Raw genomic sequence first — 20,764 nt, forward strand, 5'->3', positions numbered from 1 at the left:
TGAAACGAACCTATTGGTTTTTGTCATCAACACACAGTTCAAATGTGAGTATTGTAATACTTATGACTTAATGATTGAATGGGTTTAGACTGTGAGATGAATATGGCGGGTCTTATTAAAACCCACTGAGACACAGGAGGACATGCAAATGCTCTGCACAAGGACCATTATTTACAAATGGGACATGAACCAATAAACATCCTCCTGTAAAGCAAGCGCACTAACCACTCTCACACTGTGCGGCCCCTAATAACTGAATATATTTATGTCATGTTGACTAGTTAATTTTTCACTGTTTTTGTGGTTTGTGTGTCTGCATGGTTACACTTTCCTGAAGCTAGAGCATGTGTGTCAAACTCAAGGCTCGTGGGCCAAATGTGGCCCGTCAAGTCATGTTTGTGCGGCCCGCAGTTCGTAATTGCTTTATAATAAAATCCATGCTGTTGAGTTTCTTAACTTGATTTTTTTTCACAGAGCAATGTGCAATACTGGTAAATTGAATAAATAATATTCAATTGCAGAAACATGTATTAATTCTTTATGGAGTAGTTACAGTCATGAGCTAGAGGTTAAAAAGTTGTTAAACAATCTTTTCTCTCTCAGATGTTGACAAATAAATCAAAAACCTGGAAAAAAATCTGTGTCAATCAGTATGTATAACTCCAAGTATTTGTAAATACTCGGCAGTAAACAATGATTTGCATGTTGCTGTCACGATAATCAGCAGGTTACAGGTGGCCATATTGGTATTGCACACCCTGCCTTCGTGGGCAGGTGTGTTACCTGTGGCTCTCTCAGGAAGCAGCCGCTCTGCTGCAGCTGTGCCACAGATCAGTGACGCGCACATAATAATATAAACGCGACGAGGGAGATCAGACCAACTCTGCGTCCTGTCTGCTGGACTGACCCAGTCCTGCAATGTTTGTTTGTCGGATTGTTTGTTTGTTTGTTTTGTGAGCTGGAGGATTCACGACAGCAGACTGACGGAAGTGCTTCCTGACAATAAAGAGGTGCGTCTCATTTCCACTCCGGCAGCGACGGACTGCGCACGGCTTCCAACGCCGGAGCTGAGGAGCACTGACGCATTGTGGAGTCGACAACAGGGGGGTAGTCGTCGCACTGCAAACCCCGGCTTCGCTTCACAACGGAGGCATCAATCGGCAAGACCGCGATGGCCGTGGTGCAGCTCGACACTGACGCGGACCATCAGCCGGAGAACGGCTTCGTGTCCCCGGACACCACGTCGCTGGGGCTGCTGACGCGCGTCGACGGCTCCGTGCTGCCGTTTCTCGGGGGCTTTGGGAAGTACCAGAAACAGCTGATCGTGCTGACATGGATCCCTGCGTTGTTCATTGGATTCAGCCAGTTCTCTGACAATTTCCTGCTCGCCCAGCCGAACAGCACATGCATCCATCCGGCAGTGAATGCGACTAACCACACCGCGGCTTTCTCATCGTTGCTGGCGGACAGTGCCAGGAACGGCAGCGTGCGGCCAGCCGCCCACGTCCATGTCAATGGTAGTTGGGGCAAATACAATGACAACAGCAGCAGCATGCTCTGTGACTGCAGCCAGTGGACATTCGAGCTGCACACGGGGCTGGTACAGAACGTGGTGACCAAGGTAAGATGCTGCTGAGGAGCACGGGGTAGAGGAGGATGAGGGCATCCTCGTCCGTCCTCAGCCACTGTTCCGCTGTCACACCGTCTTTCCTGATCTCGTCACGGTTGATTTACTCAAGCAAGACAGTGGGCCATTATCAGCACCAGTGCATTCTTTAAATAAATGTCACCTCCAAGTAAGATCAGTGTGTGAGCCGAGCCTTAAATCATGCTCCAGAGGGATGTTGGGGCTGCACCTCCATTGTTTCTCCTCATGCATGTATTTCATCCTCTGAGTTATTTCATCACCTCACATTGGATCCACAATCTTGCAGGAGTGTATGTACGGATTAAACAAGACACGTCTTGACCTCAGTTTATTGTACATCTACCATACGCACTGTTTTAATAATAATAATAATAATAATAATAATAATAATAATAATAATAATAATAATAATAATAATAATAATAATAATAATAATAATAATAATAATAATAATAATAATAATAATAATATGCACAGCCACAGCCCAACCAGATTAGTGATTGAGGCTCATAGTGGTTAATGCACTTGCCTTACAGCCAGTATGTCAACGGTTTGATCATTGGTTAGTCTCTAATTAATGGAGTTTGCTGGTTCTCTCTGCATGTGGATTTGCTTTCACTTTCCTCTCACAGTCTCCATGCATGATTAGGTAAATTAAACCACTCTTATTGACCAGTAGTATGGTGAGTTTGATGTTTGTCTGTATATGTGGCATTGTGATGTATTGCAGGAACTGTCCAGGGTGTATCCCTGACTTCTGGTATTGGCTCCAGTTGCCCCCTCCCCCACCAACAACCCTGGAAAAAAAGTATTAAGCAACAGAAGATGAATGAATAAATAATGAGATTTCAATAGTAGCGTTTACCACTGTTGCCTCTTGGCCTATCTGTCTGGACTTTAAATGCAGACTGGGAATTTGGGTGAAATCCAGCCCCTCACACAGTTGACCGTCATTGTGAACGTGGGCGTGAAGGGTTGTTTTTAAATATATTTGACCTTGTGAAAACTCTGGCAGCTCATCATTGAATATCATTGCCCAATATACTCCATGGGCTCTGGGTCTAATCACAACCATTACAAATCAAGTCCAGCAGCAGGGAAAGTGAATAAATGATAAGACATAAACAGTACAAAGTTATTAAAATAAATCTTTTCATACATGTATCACTGGTTACAAAGTAAAGTGTTAGGCTGAACTAGCTCTGTTGGACTGAAATGGAAATAAAATAAGTGGAAGTCAAACAGAAGATTTGCATGCTTCTACTCTTTGGTTTGTTTCCTTCAGCAAACATAAAAACTGTAAATAATACCTTCACTTTAGTTTAAGTTTCTGGTTAGTTTCTGTTCTTTGCAACATTACTCTGGTCATTTGTTGTTGTTTTTTTTACATGATCCTAATGCTCTAGCCCTTATGGGGGTGTGCATGAAGGTGTAAATGTTGGCGGTGGACAATTTTCTCACTTGTTTTATGACAACGGAAAATATTTATTTTTAGTACCTCGTTGTTTTATTCAAAATTTTTTTAGGTTGAAACAGAATGTGAACTGTTGACTTAAAGGTGTGGATTAGTCACGATTAAGTAGCATTATCATTGGTACACCCTTTTCTTACATCTGTTCAATGGTGTTTCTGCATTGTAAAACTTACTGTGTAGCAGAGATGACCATCATGCACCTGCATTCAAGGAAAAGTTAGATCCATGTTTGCTGTAATTTACAGAAGAGACACTGGGATTTTTTAAAAATATTTTATTTCCGAGCAAAGGTTATTTGTGCAGCCCCTCCATCCCTGGACTAACATCACCTGACCCATCAGTGTGTCAACCAAATAACAGTGCGGTATTTGGACAGTGCCTGAGTGATTCTCATGAGGGGCAGCCTTGGCTTCTTATAGCATTATCATAATGTTCTTTATTATTGATGAGTGGAGGTCAGAATAGAAAGACAGTCTAGACCTTACAGTCATTATAGTTGGTTTGCCAGCAAAATGATGAAGGCTATTTATCTCATTATGTCTTCAGCTCTTCTCCTATTATGGATGGTGCATGATGATGATTATGTCAAGATATACTGTACGTGATATTGAACAGGACATGTGGTTCAGGTATATGCAATGAGGAAACTGACTTTGAAAAAGAGTAGGAAATAACCTTGTCATTCACATTTGGTTTTGCTCATTAATTTGCTGCTTGGATCATGGAAGTTGATTCAGTGATTCACAATATGACCTCAGTCACATTCTTGCAGAGCACAGTAAACATCATGTTTAATCTGCAGCATCAACAGCACTAAAGTGTTTGGGCCACAAGCCATAATGAGGAAGAGTCGTATAAGAAATGATGCTTTGAAGCCATTCTTTATCACAGCCACAGACAGTTGTATTGATGGAGTTAAAATCCAAATAAAATCCATATGGATGCATTGGCACGAAATGTCCATTTGGTGATGTAGAAGGTGGGGTTGCATATAAAGAAAAATGTGAAAAATTCCAAACCTGAAGCTGATTATTACATCATCTTCAGGGGTAATAACAATTGGGTGGGTGTTGTCCGTTACAGGCAAAAATGTTGCTTTTGTGTTATGAAAAAAAAAAAGACCAGATGCTTTTGCGGTGACCTTAGTTCTGAAACACTGTATCTGCTCTCATGCCGGCATCGTAACAAATGTGTCTGTTGCTTTTGCAACACAACGAGAATGTCATGTTGATACTAAAACCAGTGACGGGGTTGAGCAGTTGGTAGTATGTATGTATGTGTGTGTGTGTGTGTGTGCATGTGTTACAGTGCTCATCTTCCTCGACTTATGCAGGCTACATTCGGACAAGGTCACCGTGAGGAAGAAATTAAATCAGATGGCATGTCCACAATTACAGGCGAAAGTGAGCACTCACCCTTCCATTTGTCCTTCTCGACGAACCTTTACTTTGCTATCATTGTTTTGCTCCACTGCACCGACACTGCAACCTGTGACACTTTAAAAACTGAGCAGATAGCCAACGCTAATGTAATGTTTTACAAAAGGTGTAGCAACATTCCTGCATACTTTTGTTAACCTCGAGATATTACGCAAAGGGATTTTATAGACCATAAAGCAGTCCCAGTTATAGTTAGGATTTAGTTACTTTCATACTATATGTATCTGAGTTTAAATATCTTGAGGAACTTTTCTAATTTACAAATATTGTTCATTCCGGGCTGCATTTGCATCCCGGGCCTTGAGTTTGACACGTATGATGTTTTCCCCCCAAAGTTATGAATGTCCTGTAATCGGCAGCACAGGAATACATTCCCTCTGACGCAGCAGTCGGAGAAGGCCTTTCTGGAGGCAGCAGAGGTTGAGCTGGTGTAGAAGAAACCCAAGCGGTGAACGTGGAGCCTCGACCTAATTGAGTCAAAAGCTCTCCTAAGGGTTCATCTTAATTGGACTGAGCCTGAGAAATGAGAAAGTATCATCTCTCAGAGACAAATCGTCTCTGTGCAACTTAACCCTACTTAGCTCCTCTTCAGATATGGAGCAGCTGCACACTCCATCTGAAACACCGGCCCCAGAATGTCCTCATGGCAAAGATTAACCTCGCTATTGATCCTCCATGTAAGTTTTTAAAGTTTGTTGTGTCTGGATTTGAATTTAAATCCTCTGATATGACACTTCCTTTGTTTGTGCCATAGTGGGGAAAATGCACTTTTTTAAACTTAAATTTTCTATTTAAAAAGTTATGTAGGAACTGTGTTTGAAATGTGTGAAGGGGGCGTTGTAGAAAAGATTTGGGAACGACAGGTTTAACCCATAATTTAACTGTATAACACCCTCCGACTTGTGTGCTATTTTGTGTCACGAGAATGTCACTGTCCTCGCACACTACATTAGGACAATGAGTGACGGAGCGTGTTCTGCAATATCCCTCTGCCAGTAAACACTACGGCAGAGCAGATTAACACACTGTCAAGTGACATTTATGATCAGTTGCAGTTAGCATGTTAGCAAAGATGCACCACTCAGTTGGAGCTGTTGAAGTGAAAGGTTCAATAGTGTGATATTGAATTTACACGTGAAGTTTAAATAATCAGTCTATGTGCTAAATATAATTTTAAAAAATAGCTGACTTCCTGTTAGGATTATTAGATACAAGGTCAAAATATTATTTTTATGGCAGTGATATTCTAAGGTCAGGGCTTGGCCGTTCCTTTTTGTACAGTGAAATCAGAATGTTTACTATTTTTGATTTCATGCAGATTTATTTAACAGTATTGGTGGATGTTTTTAAATAAATAAAGTAGAATTAAAATGCTACAAACAATTAGCTTAGATAACCTCCTGCCCCAGCCAAATTGAGCTAAAGATTTGCTGTCCATGTTTGGCCCAACCCTAACATCAATCATATCTTATTTTATTTAGGGTAAAACAGCCTTCCATTGATGTGTGGTGACTGTAGACATGTAAACCTTTAACATAATGTTGGTTTGAAAACTGCTTCAATCTATATTTGTTGTGGAAAAAACAATAATTGAAATCATCCATGCAGGGATGACGTTTCTTGGCTCAACGCGTTATTCTCATCGACAGCATCAGTTTGAGTGTTCTCTTATTGAAAGTTCACAGTAAAGCACACTGGCGGGTACACCCAGACCCCGTGTCAGTATCTGGTCCTCACACACCCATAGATGTGAAAGACGATACTGTAGTTGAACACCGCGCCGGCCTCTCTACTCTGTCCCCTCTCGCTGTTTACCCAGCTGGTTGGCTCCTTCCACAGACTCCAGATCAGTGTGGGACACTTTGAAAGAGTCTCAGCTGTCGAAAGGCGATGACCCCACTGCAGATACCGAGTCAGCACACAATGACAGCCACTCACAGCGTCAGCTGGGAGGAAAGACGCTGGTGCGACTGAAAGATAAAACTCAGTTGAGGCTCGTTGTGTGTGCGTCTGTGTGTGTGTCCAGAGTTAGTTCCTTGTGTCTGATAAGAGAGGAGTGATCATTTTGGAGGAGGGGGAGAGGCTGACCTTTGGCCTTACTTTTGGGTTTGTTTTCAGACTTGTGTGATGGAATTCACTGTCGTGAGAGTCATATGATACCTTTTGTGAAAAAATGCGTTTGTTTTCCTCAGCTGCCAACAGAATGGTAGATGCTGTTGTTTGTCTTCACATGTGTTGCATAACATCCACACCTATAAATTATTCTCCAGCTCTACATATTATTAAAATGCAAATTATACCAGAACTTCACAACTGTTTTTTTTTTTTTTTTTTTACACTTGCATGTTTACTGCAAATCATCTTTACAGGAATGTCCATTCAGTGGAAATGCAGCCAGTTGTATGGAAAAACCCATGCGGCCATAATTAATGAATTTATGGGGGTGAACTAATAGTTAATAAAGATAATTAGATTTTGTAAATAATCAGTTCCGGCAGCATCTAAAAATAATTGCTATATAACCAAAAAATAACTGCTTTGGGTTTTATTTATTTATTATTTAAAAATCAGGGGTAAAATTAAAATGCAGCACGCATTCCTCGATCTGATAATTCCATTTCTAATCCTGTCTCATAATTAGGTAATCATTTTAGTGCCAAAATGGTAATACTAATCTACAGCCATTTAGTTTATGGTAATACTTCCACCATTAGACATTTGAGAACATATTTTTGGAGAATTATAATATTTGTTTTTACTCTGAATAGCAAGTGTGCTATGGATGTGTAGTTGTTGTTGTATTTTAGCCATCCCTCATCTGCCACCACATTATACAATGCTGTCCCTTGCGTCAGGCAGTGGTGCTAAAACTTGTGCACTGATAACCACACCGATGGTCTGTTGCTAGGCAGTAACTATGCAGCAGCCTCTTTGTGTACAATCTGCTTTTTCCTCACAACTGCATGAAGGTATTTCCAGCTCCTTGTAATGTCCTTTATTCAGCCTATTGCGCTCCATCTTCGTGTATGTTCTCTTCCCACATTGTACAATCTGTGTTCCTGCCTCCTCCTGGTCTTTCCTGTGTCTATCTCCCCTTCCTCCCTCTCTCCTGCCCCTCCCCCCCCCACCCCCTCTGTAGTTCAGCGAGTGCAGAAATGTGCAGCTGCAGTCGAGAGAGCCTTCATCTGAGCCATAGGATGATCGGTGGCCGCTCTGTCTGAGTGAGCTCGACAGACACGCTCGGCACTTCCACTGTTTCACTCCTGATCTGTCATTGCAACTCCTTATTTTCTCCGGCAAACAGACTTATCCACGTCTAAGTGAATGATCCGCACATTTCTCACAAATGAGCAAGACAATAGCAGTTACAGACGGCTGTATTTGACTCGTGCTTCGGCTGAATCACACTCTCTGGAGATTTCCTTGTGCTGCTGCAGCTGAATGTCTGTCTTTTTCTCCACTTCTGCTCATAGTGAAGTGGAGAACGGGGTGACAGCCTGGTCAGAGGGGTGAGAGTTGAACAAATTCTGCATAATAATGAGACTCAGGCAGTGACGGCCTTTTATTTCCTGCTCATGTCATGACCACTCAACACTTGTGAGACGTTGTGGCTTCATCCACGTGACTCGAAAATCCTGACATGTTCATATTGGTCAGCTGTCCGTGGTCAACTGCGAATGCCTCGTCTGCAGAGTCACCCAACTGTTATCCATCTGTGAAATGCAGGAACCTGTAAAGTTGCCGACTCAGACTTTCTTTTCTGTCCTCCCAGTCCTTCAGCAGTGAGGCAGAGGTGTTTTGACCCACTTATTTTTTTTTGTAGTGATTGTGCAATACTGTAGGAACTTGTTTGTCTGACGCTGCCCTTTTTTTCTCTGCTGACATCGTGGTTGAAACCCTGAATGGCTGGCATGCCTGGATCATGTGATGGTTCACTGGCTCTGTACAGTCCTGTAGGGCACCATTATGGACGAGTTGCTAAAGTAGAGGTTGCAGGAGGTTTGAAGAATGTGAAGACAAACTAGTCTTTGTTAAAAGGTATAGTATTCAGACATTTTCTAGAAACAAGCTGTGGAATTAGGAAACACTTATCCACCCTGAGTCCTAACTTCTGACATTTTTGGTTTACCAAAACAAAACCAAAAAGAGATCCTGTAGCACATACTGGAAGGTACTTACTCAATAAGTGTGGGCGTTTGAACCACTTATTTAATTGCTGAGATCACTAAACACTCAACCAGAATTTGCTGGCGCAAAAAGCTTTGTGTTCCAAGTAATACAAACCAGGATCACTACGTATTAATGTACTAATTTCCATATATAAATATATTTTAAAGCGCACACACTCCAAACGACTTCTGCTTTGTGCAAACACCGCTGGTGTTTATGAGGTGTATTGTCACAACTTGTGACCGCTGTAGGGTAGAAAGGCTGAAGTCAAGCTGAAGAATGTCCTCACTGCATTATGACTGCTCTACGGAGCTACTGTAGTGGTGATTATGAAGAAACGCGGCCTGCGTCTCACTGTACTGCCCAACAACATACTGTGGAGGAGGAATTACATAACTTATTATTAACCACTCTTCTTATCAAGGTCTGTTGTTTTTGAACTAAATAAATCATAAATGCAGATGAGTCAGTGCCTAATCTCTGTGCCGACATGTTGCAGGAACATTCGAGAGGTGAAAGAAATCGACTATTGACCAACGTGATTACATGGTTACTGGACCAAAAAAAAAAAAAGAAAAAAAAAACAGGTTGTCATTTGTTTTTTCTGCTGATGTCGGCTGACATTTACTTGAATGTGAAAGTGGTTTTGTGCCATTATACCGAGTGGGTGTTCATCAAGAGACCCATCCAGTGACTCATCAAATCCAGTTATTAAATATATAATGTTGAATATTATATATTCGCTTCCATTTTCTTTACCCAGCTGACATTTCTTGGAACTGATGCCTGTGTTTATTTATTTATCTCCACAGTGGAGCCTGGTGTGCGGCTCAGCATCTGAAGTCCATATCGCAAAGTTCTCTCTGTTGGTTGGATCAATATTTGGATACCTGGTGTTTGGAATCCTCGCCGACTGGTGAGATATTTACTGTCAAGTTCAGTCACACCTATTGCAAAGGCAGATGTGTTTTTCAAAATACAATTTAACGTTTATTTCTCTTAGGTTTGGCCGCCACCCGGTGCTGATCATATCAGTATTCTTCATGCTCGTGTTTGGTTTGACCGTGGCCTTCTCCGTCAACGTGGCCATGTTCAGTACCCTGCGCTTCTTTGAGGGTTTCTGCCTGGCTGGGATCACCCTCTCTCTCTACGTTCTCAGTAAGTCTGGAGCTTAGCGCTCATCGTTTCATATCAGGAACAGTTAATCAAACCACTGGCCTGGGGGCCACTGTGGCGCTTGGATGGGATTTCCAAGTGTTTATGCCAATACAGATACAAATCAGTGAGGAACATGATGTTGCTCCACAAGGCTTCTTTGTATGGCTAACACTATTTAAGGTGGACTGTCCATAAGCTAATTTTAGATATTGTAGCTGACTTTTAAATTAAACATCAACAATAATAATAATAATTATTATTATTGTTATTACTACTACTTAGGATTTTGCATTTTAGGCAGATAAAAAATATTTCCATACACCAACTTTATCATACATTTATTTTGCACATTTTTAAACTGAATCCTTATGAAGGTTTATTCCTTTTATTGACTATTTTGAGGGTAAATTATATCACCAATGATTTTCATCTTAGCTCCATTTTGCTATTTGCAGCCAAATGTATGTATGATGTGATTTGGGACTTTCTACACTAACTTTTAATATTCTCGTTGCTAATTTGTAGCTTTTTAACAAACCTATAGCTAATTATGCTTTGCTAACCCAGCTAAGTTCTTTTTAGCTTTTTCTGATAAAAGCAAGAAAAACTTTTCTTCAGCTATTTTTAAATTTGGCAGATGTACGTCACCCCAGCCTTAGTCTTTCATACTTAATGCTGTGATTCATCTACATTGATCCAAATTTGTATTTCATCTCAAGGAAGAGGAATGGTGTTGCAATGACCTTAGAGTATTTATAGTAATATTTTGTATCACGATGAATCATCTCTTCTCAGAGATTGTCACCCTGTTTGCCCTTGGAGTTAACTATTTTTATTTAAGTTCGAATGTTTATGCTTTATTTGAATTGGTTGTGGCACAATCAATTAGTTACGGCTTCAAAAACATGTCAGCAAAAGCTTTTTTATTCTAATGAAGATAAATTCTCTTGGTTATCTCGAGTTGACCTTGTGGGCACATTAAAAATTCAATCACTTAGTACTCCAGCAATGTTACACAGGTTTCCAAATCTGGACGAGAACAGATTTTATGATAGTCTCCCAACGATTGGCCTTTCAGAAGCAGCACATGCTGGTCTCCGCTGTGCATCCATAAAAGCGCTTTTTGCCACATTAATTGACTTGTGCAGAGCGACGCAACCGAGGGGAAGGAGGAAGACAAGGACAGGATGATAAAGTAGCCGGACTTCAAGATCCTTGTCTTCTTAAACCCATCAAATCTGGAGACAAAGACGATGGAATGAGGGCGGTTTTAACTGTAGTAATCTGTGGTGTGGTTCACTGTGTCTTATCGACTTTAGGCAAACTTCTTCATTTACCAGCCGGGCAGGCGGCCACAGCAGTAGAATAAATGTATCTGCAAATATATATGACTGTTAATAAAGCATGGGGCGTTAGCTACTATAGCAGGGTTCTGCTAAATGTATAAAAATCCTGTTTCCTTTTTTACACTTTCACCTTCTCTCTGTCTGGCGCTGAGCCTCACTTCCCTATTTTTTATATTTTACACTTGCTTCTCAGCCATTTAATCTGCAGCACTACAGCTTTAGTCTATAGGTGATAGAATTTTTTTAGGAATTGATAACAATATGTATTATGTACTTGAATGCAGCCTTTGCAGTGTGACTTAACCTAGAAGGTCTGCAACCTTTGATGCTAGAAGAGGCTTTTTTTTATTATTATTCTACAACACAGAGCTGTGTATTACACAATGGCTTGACCTTGAGGTGACATGACTTTCTCAACCTGGGAGCCAGAGCCACAGGTTGCAGCCGCCCTCCCCAAATATGTTAGACATTAACATGCAAATGCTTCATGGCAAAATTCATTAAAACAAGTTACTAAATAGTTGGAAATTATAAAATGTTATGCAAACACTTGGTTGTTCCTGGTGTTTGTTTTCCTTTTTTTTTTTACTGCAACCCAGTTTCAGGACAGTGATGTCCACGTGTTTGACTGGTTTATTTACATCAACAAATACAGATTATAGTTTTTAAATTTGGATATTTGTGACTTTTCTTTTCATTTATTAGCAATGTAAAAATTGCCCTTTGATATTCAACGGACAATTTGAATATGAAAGTCCCCTACATGAACAGCCTGCAGTGTCACTATGAAGTAAACTGAGCCTGAAAGGTGTGATATTTCCTTGAGCTTTGCATATTTGTGTAGGGTTTTATGTTGCTGTGCTGCCACCCTTATTTTACATCATCCGTGGCCCTGGTCACATGATATTTACCCTGTAGCCGTTCTCTATTGACAAAACTCCACTGGGGCTGGTGCAGGAGTAGGAAAACATTAGCTCAATACAACATTAGCCCAGAGAATCAATTTGAAATTTTATTTCAGGGCATTCTGTCGAGGTCATTTAGCAAGATTTGTATCACGTTCACATATGCTTCAGCGGGTCGAGTGTAAGTTCGATGCTGGTTTCACGAGTCACGAGTGACGTGATGCATGAAATGTAGTAAAACACATGATCCTCCTTTGTGGCCGGCTTTGTTTGACTCTGTCTACAAAGGAGAGTCATGGATGGGCCTCGGAGTTGGCTTTATTTGCGCTGGCCACGTTTCACTCTTCCTTTCTTCTTCCTTGTGCAGTCCTCTGTCATTGTCAGTCTTGAAAATTGCCGTTTGCTCATTAGAGCCTTTTGTTATGGATTGACAGGCAGGTTTATGTATTGCAAATAAATATTTTAGGACAGTAATTAGACGTCAGTAGCTTTCTGACCCCTCATTGATCTGTGAAGGCATCAATCAGAAAATCCATTGAGTGTTGAGGCTATTGATCGGCCCCTCTTTAGGAACATGGAACAGTTTTGCAAAGCTGCATGTTCCACCGGGACGGGCCTGTTGGAGGAGACAGTCCAGAGCCAAACACGGCTGATTTCACAACTCCTGACCATAGAAACAGAGGTCAAAGATTTATCTCCTGAGGGAGGTCAGAGTTGGTCATGTGGAGTATGTGATTTGACAAATCAAGGAATAAATATGAGCCCGAACTTAGTAAAGTTGGGCTAGACAAAGTATCTAAAGAAAAACTTAAAACATGGCTCACTCTTTAACATTAACAATTAGTTTTTTGGGTGGATTAATTATTGTACTATAATGCTTACAAAAATAGTTAAAAATGTGCTTGTATTTGATAAGGTCAAATGGGTCAAATTAGCTAAAATACATAATGTTACATAAACAGAATTGAATATATACACAAATATATCTTATTTATTATATATTATATATTATTTATTATAATGTAAACAGTTAAGTTAGATTAGCAGTATCTAAAGGACAATTTGAATAACAACATACCAATAGACAGTCAGTCTATTCAAAGCTAAAAATAATGTAAAGAAAATAAAGTTACATATTGGTCTAATTAGTAAATGTTAGCCAAAAGAAGCATGTGCATTAATATTCAAATGCAGTCTAAAATATTGCCACTAGTTGGCAAAGAAATATCCTAGAAGTTAACCTGAAGGTAGTTTCAAAGTTGGACACCTGGTCCTATTATATTATATTGCTATTATATTGGCCAGTTTACAGTAAGAAAGAATTCACGGGCCAATGGATCGGACTTTGGACTGTACAGAGAAGAGTGGCCATGACTGGGATAGATAAAATTGATCAAGTCATGTGGGTTATTTTAACTGCAGTCTTTGACAGTTTGAAACCCAGTGTAGTATAAATTGAGGTTTGCATTAGCCTTTTTATTTTTATCGTACGGTGGCTCTTAAGTATGCGTATCAGCAGGACGGCAAAGCTATTAGCTGTTTAACGTCATCCGATGCAACGTTGCTATTTATACCGGGGTGTTCATTGGTTTGCACCAGCCTTTTTTTAGCATCACAGCAGCAGCAGCACCGGTGCCAGTCAGGATGAGGAAGGCTCACCTCGTAGAACCTACGGCTCAGCATCAATGCCCCGCACACCCCAGCATTTTTTACAGGAAACACTGGTGACCGTCACCTTATATGACCCCAACATATGAGCATGCACCGCGTATCAAATAGTTGGTCCCAGTGTGTGGATAAATAGGTGATCAATCTGACGTCAGGTGATGTGTACCGCAGCATCGGGCCAGATCCTGCTCTTTATTTACCCAGCCCGTTTCACACACTGACATGTGTATGTGAATATCTGTGTTGGGTTGTTTGTTCTCACCCTAACACAAATACAGTAACTGCATTTTTATGTATGTTTTTATGTATGTTTCAGGATTATTACATGGACAGGTAATGCATAAGAAGGCTGACTTTTTTGTGTCTTCAAGAATCAGACAAAGGGCTTTAGCGAAGGTGTGTGAATATTACTCAGAGTTGCAGCAATGTTTCCTTTTTGACAAACTACCTCCTTGTTGGCTCTGCAGGTGCAGGGAAGATTACAGCTAAAAATAAAAAACAGTCTGTGTTTGTGTGTGATCAGAAGCTGAAAGAATATCATTTAGCATGTTATATGGTTAAAAAGCTAAAGCTATTTAAAGTTGTTTTTTGGCATTTTAGGAGAGGTTGAAAAAGCCAAAAATGGTTCGATAAAAGTAGAACAAACAATGACTAAAAAAAAGATTTGGCGTCCGTTCAAAAGCATTCCTCATACCAGCTAGTAATGTATCCCCATATTTTAGAAAACAAATAAAAACAAAGGCAAATATGATCTAACTATATTATATAAATAGAGGAAAAATAGCTAAAGGTTAGCCAGACGGCTAGAGAACATACATGTAGGTTGTGTTCCAACTGAAAGGTGGCAGTGTCGGCTCCGTGGATGCGTGCTAACGAGCCCCTGTTGCTGAGAAGAAAAACCACAAGTGGTATTTAGTTCCTGAAAGTGAACTGGAAAGATGTAAGCTTTAATGTAGCATTAAATACAAATGCAAACATCTTTAAAGTCGTCTTAAGTATGCGGCCTGCTTGCTTCGCATGTTTGAAAGGTGGTGGCAGGTTGTAACACGCCAGGGGTGTGTGTGTGTGTATCTGCGTCAACGTGTGTGTGGGAGAAGGATTCTAAAAGGAACGGAGAAGAAGACAGTAAAAATACAGAAAGAAAACAAGAGAGAGAGAGAGAGAGAGAGAGAGAGGGAGAAAGAGAGAAGCCAGGCCACATGACTTCTCTGTTGGCTGATGAAGCATAAAGACTTGTGTCAGTGACCTTTAACCCACATGATCGTGTTGGCTTCGAGGGTGTGATCGGCTGGAGATGAAAACTCTGTTAGTGGTGAATGTTGTTACCACACAACATTACGCTTGGAATTTGTGGAAAATAATGAGTGGTAACACCATACGCTTGGAATTTGTGGAAAATAATGATAAATATTCCCTTAAATTATTATTATTATTATTAGCTTTTCATTCTCACTTCCTATCTGAGTGTTCTAGTTCTAGTTCTGGATTGGTTCTGTTGATTCAGCTGGGATTCTGAGCGTACTATGGCTTGTTTAAAGCTGCAAGGTATGACTCCTCGAACAGGTCTTTTCTCTGTTTATTTGTTGGAAGGATATATTTATTTTTTATTTGGCAAGCTTGAAGTACTATTCATAATTATATTTTTACCACAACCTGCAGTAGAACCACTGCTTCTCCAAAGACGGTTTGGTTTATTCTAAATTTTGAATAAAATATTCATTAAATGAATTATTCTTATGAGCCGATGAGAATGTATGATATGTGTTCATGTTTTTTTTTCTTGTACAAACTGAAGGTGCTGCTGAACATGGATGGGTTGTTTTTCAGCCGTGCTGCTCTGTGACTACGTCTTTATCAATGTTTCCTTCCTTTATATTTCTCCCTCCATGTTTTTCAATGAGACGTTACCGTTCATCACATGGCTTTGTGTTTAAAGGAAAGAGAATGTAATGAGAGATTTCCTGATAACCTGAGTCACTGCTGCACTAAAATCCATGTTGATCTCTGGTCTTTTTTTTTTAACCTATAGGTGAAATAAATAGTGATAATAATTATAACAGCGCTCTGAAAACAAACAGTTTGATGTTAAATCTAAAATAGTGAGAGACTTTGTTGCAAATATGGTGAGGGTAACATTTCCACGTCTGAGTATTTTCTTTGTGTGCGGCTGGCTGTCAGCTGGTCCAGTGTGCACCGGGGAACCAGCACGGACTGTCATCTATTTTTGTATTGGAATTGCATGCACCTTGCAGAACCATGGCCAAACTCAGATCCCGTGACAACATCTGAGTGTTCATATCCACAGACAGGTGTGTTCCAATGTCGTGTTTGTTTTCTGTAATTACTGTCATATATTTTCACTTGACATGGATTCCAATATGGCAAATGTATTAAGTACAAGCTTCAGCCTCTGAAGATTAAAGCTCTGTGTATTTATCCCTAAATTGATCTGTTGTGATGACGTCACATCCTGGCGCTGCTGACTGACGGCCTTATTTATTTGTTTGTCCTTCTCCTCTCTCACCCGTCTTACCTTCTGCTGATGTTTACGCCATTGATGAATATAATCCTGCCCTGCCTCGGTTCCTAAGTGTTCTGTGCCAACTCTGGGCTCTGAAGTGAGAGAGAGAGATGTTTCAATCGGTTCCATGTGGCTCTGCTTCCAGTTACAGCAGCCAAGCTTTACCTCACACCACTGCAGAGATATTGTTCTGCAACCAGAAAGGCCTCACTGAGGCTGAAGCTTTTATTCATTCTGATTGTCCAGACTGGGGGACAGTTCTGGACACGTAGTGTCTGAGCCGAGGAGCGTTGTTGTCAATGATACACAGGCTGAAGTGTCCTCATCCTTCACAGGAATACACTCAGGCTGTCAGCTGATATAAGTACAGACCAAGGTGCGGACTTTTTTGGGGGCTAAAGTGCAGAGTTTGCAGTTTGATCGCAGACTTCCTCATTGACCAAAGTTTGGTTCCTGGCCCTAAGTTGTCGTGCGGTGCTTCTGTAGAGCTGAGCTTCACACGACCTCAGGTTACCTCTGGTTTCAATTCCGTGGGGATTTTCCCCGCTCCCTTTGGGTGTTAGATAATTATGACATTTCTTATGTGTGTCAAAGTGCAAACTGTCGCCGAGTCATTGGTTTAGTAATACTTCATGTGTTTTGGATTTAACTGTGTACATGTTTGGACAGAAGGGAAGGGAGTTCTGTCACAGAAATACTTACAGAGATGAGACGATCGTGGTTGGATTGTGTAAATCACCACTTGTGTAGCTTGAATAGTGTGTGTGTGAGTGTGTGTGGTTGAGGCTTGATTGCATTCTTCTTAGCTCTAGAGCAGGAACTAATAAAAATCAATAAGGAAGTCCTGTTGTTTGTAAATATCTTTAATATATTGGTTGGTTTACAAGAAGAGGTCACCTGGGGATATTTATGGCTCAAATGAATTGGTTCATATTAAATTGTAAATTCAAGTTATGGTTTTCAGCATTAGCCAATCCTCGCAGTCACCGGGCGAGGCACTGTACAAGTCCACAAACATAAACAAATATTCTGTCCTAAATGTCCAATTAACCTAACTGCATTTTTTTTGGACTGTGGGAGACAGGCAAAACCATCAGGAATCAAATGGTGATCTATATACTGTAAGGCAAGAGTATTTACCGCCCTTACACTGTGTGACCTATGGTAATTCTCACCGTGATGTTTTTGTCTGTTTTCTTCTTTTCAACAGAAAATAGAGTCAAACAGAAAAGTCCAAACATAACATTATAGTTTAGCAGGTTGAATTGCGAGATTAGGAAATAAAGGAGCATTCATTGAAGTCTGAGTTTTTCAGACCAAGATGGATTATAGTGCACAACTCTGCAATTAACTTCAGGAGGTGCTCCAAGGTCGAGGATCTCAACAACCTCACCTTCCAACTTCTATAATAATGGAGTTTGTGACAAAGGTAGCATACGACTGCTTTGTTTTCTTTTTTGTGGTAGAGGTTCTTTCCACTGTTTCACTGTGAGGGATAGACATGCTTGTACTTTGGCTCCAGTTTATTAATGACACACTATCGGTAGAATCTGAACATGTTTGGTACACTGTGGAGGAATACTGCACTGGAAATAAATGTCAAAATCTGCCATGTTTCTTGCGGTTGACCTTTGATTCTGTCAGCAGTTTGCTCCGTTCACACTCGTGCTCCATCCTGCGTTGACTTTGCCTGACATTCCATTGACTCATCACTCAGATCAGGCCTGGGTTAAACACGGCCACACATATTCCCTTGCTCTTCGATCTCCTTTATGAGATTCTCCTCAAAGGATGCAGTTCAACTTGAATCTTTAATCTGTGTTAAAAGACTGAGGTTCATCGGGTTCTAATCAGGAATTAGCTGTTTGCTGACGGTGCCGTACGGATCTGTCAGTCAGATGAGGTCATTTTAAAAATGCATCAGCGGTTTTGAATGTGAACAAACAAAGCCTGCTCTCAGCTTTTTTTGCTTCTGTGACCGCAGATCTGAAGGTGTTAAATGAGTTTAACAAGGTGTTGATAAAACAGGAATGGGGTTTGTACCCATCACTTCCATATAAGGTATTTCCTGTACCAGGTGGGATACTGTATGGAAGAGGTGAGCTGAGGGTTGTCATGTAAGAATAAACTAGATCTAATCAGTGAACTAACTAACTAACTAACTTTCATTAGTCTACATAACACAAGGCTAATGCTAATCATTGCCAAACATCCAGGTTCATCCTGGGCTCTGGAGTTCTGGGTTCAAACATATACAGTTAGACTGCATAGACTTGTTAAACTGTCCTCAAGTCTTCCCCCAGGTGGAGTAAGAGGGAGGAGCATGCTGCGGCTCGAATTTTGAGGAAAAAGCCTAGAAACTAAAAACCTTCCTGTTCACAGAAGCTTCTCTAGTATGTTTTTATTATGAGGATAACAGAGAGTGGCTGTTCTGAACGCAACAGCTCTACTCTGAGCTGTTGACTTGGCAGACGGCTGGTGAGCCAGTGTGGCATCAACCATAAAAGTGCTCTTCATTTTCCTGTTTTGCCAGTGTCAGCACTCCAGCCTAAGCTTCTTGGTAGATTATCATCGTTACTTTTAATTGGATTAATGTTTCTGATGTTTCCACATCCAGCGCACAGTAAATGTTCTTATATGTGCGTCCCACAGGAGGGTGTTCAGAGTGTTTAGTTTTCACAAGGACTTTTGGTCAGATTTTTTTTTTTTGGCATGTGTTTCAGTGTGACATCAGATTAGGTATCTGTGGAATTATGTCTGTAGGTCACACACTGCAGCAGGGCATTGTGGGAATGCTGATCTAGTGCGTTGCGCAGGATTAGGGTCACCACGAGTAAGAAGCTCAGGCTTCCTTTTATTTCTCGCCGCCTCTTGTACTCATTCTGAAGTTGAATTCTAGAATTTCACGCCGTGTACGGCTGCATTATCATATCCCTGATATTAAATCCCGCTGTTGTTTGTGCAGCCACATGACTCCAGCTTCCACTGTAACAGGATTTTCCTTTCGCTCACTATAAAATATATGTTTCTTATCACAATGCAGTGACCTATTCTCATCATGTGACGCCTTTTTACAAAAATAAAAATAATCCTCCTCCCATGAATGCCATTACTGGTGAACTTTTCTCCCACGATTATGCAGAGAGCCGTGGTTTGGAGGTCAGTTGGTTCATACTCAGCAGGTCCTGCACTCGTCGGCCTGCTCTCCCCTCATTGGCTCTGTCATTCCAGCTGCGATAGTGTCCGTAAACAGAGAGCATTATTCATGTCCCCAGAAGGGGGTAAGTCCCAATTGAAATTCCAGTCCCTTCCATTGAAGCGCAGCTCGGCCACTAACACCCACTGTATTATGTCGGCCCTGTCACCTTGAAAGGTCCATCTGGAGATGGTTCACATTCCTGGGAAGCACAGAACAACCTCTAGGAAAATGGAATAGGGATGTTCAGTTTGCACGCCTGAATGAATTTGTACTAAAGAATTAAAACGGAGAAGAAAACCCAGCAGCTGATCTTTTTTGTTTTTTTCTTTTTTGTTAAGTTTGATGCACAGCCATCCCCTACATGGCCGTCATTAAAAGCCTGAAGTGTCTGTGGTTTCTAGCTGCCAGTGTGGGGTGCATGCTAATGACTTTGTGAATGAATCAGTGCCATTCTGATGGTGGACAAATGAGTACAAGGAACCTCTTTCTGGTTGTTTCACTCTCACAGCGGCCCACTGTCCTGGCCTGTCTACTGTCTGTGAATAACAACTGTACTTACTGACCTTTATTTACAGAAAAACAATCCATAGAAACCAAAACACGAGGCAGAAGCTCCAAGTGAAGAGAGCATTTCATCTCAACAGAAAGTAAACACGGTCATGTCTACTCCAATACAGCAGCATTTTTTGTTTATTATTTGGGATTCACTTTTATGATGCAGTGTTGGTGAGGAGGACATCACTATAAAACTCCTCCATGTCCATTCCTAATATTGTCATGAAAAACACTTTTTTTTTAACATTTTTTATTTTTGTCAGGGATCGAGCTGTGTCTGCCAGGATGGCGCTTCTCCATGACCATGGTGGCCAGTTTCGTGGTTTTGGGGGGTCAGCTGCTGATGCCCGGGGTGGCATATCTCTGTCGTGACTGGCAAGTTCTTCAAGCCATTATCATCTGCCCCCTGGTGCTGATGCTGTCTTATATCTGGTAAGGAAGTTCAATCTTGGAAACTAAAACTACAGTTGACTAATTTTTTTTGATACGTTTCTTTGCTGAAGATATTATTTGGCTTGTGTAGATCACATTTTTCGGAGAGCTGCAGAGAAGTGGAGGATTTCTCCAGCAGAGAATTCCCAGCTTTAATGAACCTTTAATGAACCTCAGACAGCGTACATTCTTGTATTCACCTTCATTTTAATCTATTAAGAGCATTAGACCTCAGTACTGTATAAAGTC

General features: G+C 40.9%; 1 protein-coding gene across 1 annotated transcript in view; it reads left to right on the forward strand.

Annotated features, from left to right (window-relative positions):
* The first annotated feature begins 656 nt into the window (after nucleotides 1-656).
* Nucleotides 657-20,764, forward strand: part of LOC103396290 (solute carrier family 22 member 23-like) — a 32,938-nt gene continuing 12,830 nt past the window's right edge. The window contains exons 1-4 of the mRNA XM_008334317.3: nucleotides 657-1,621; nucleotides 9,544-9,647; nucleotides 9,735-9,889; nucleotides 20,347-20,515. Coding sequence (XP_008332539.1) covers nucleotides 1,172-1,621; nucleotides 9,544-9,647; nucleotides 9,735-9,889; nucleotides 20,347-20,515 — 878 coding nt within the window. The 5' untranslated portion in view covers nucleotides 657-1,171. The remainder of the gene's footprint in view (nucleotides 1,622-9,543; nucleotides 9,648-9,734; nucleotides 9,890-20,346; nucleotides 20,516-20,764) is intronic.

Source organism: Cynoglossus semilaevis, chromosome 20, assembly GCF_000523025.1.
Source record: "Cynoglossus semilaevis isolate Cse_v1.0 chromosome 20, Cse_v1.0, whole genome shotgun sequence".
Lineage (NCBI taxonomy): Eukaryota > Metazoa > Chordata > Actinopteri > Pleuronectiformes > Cynoglossidae > Cynoglossus > Cynoglossus semilaevis.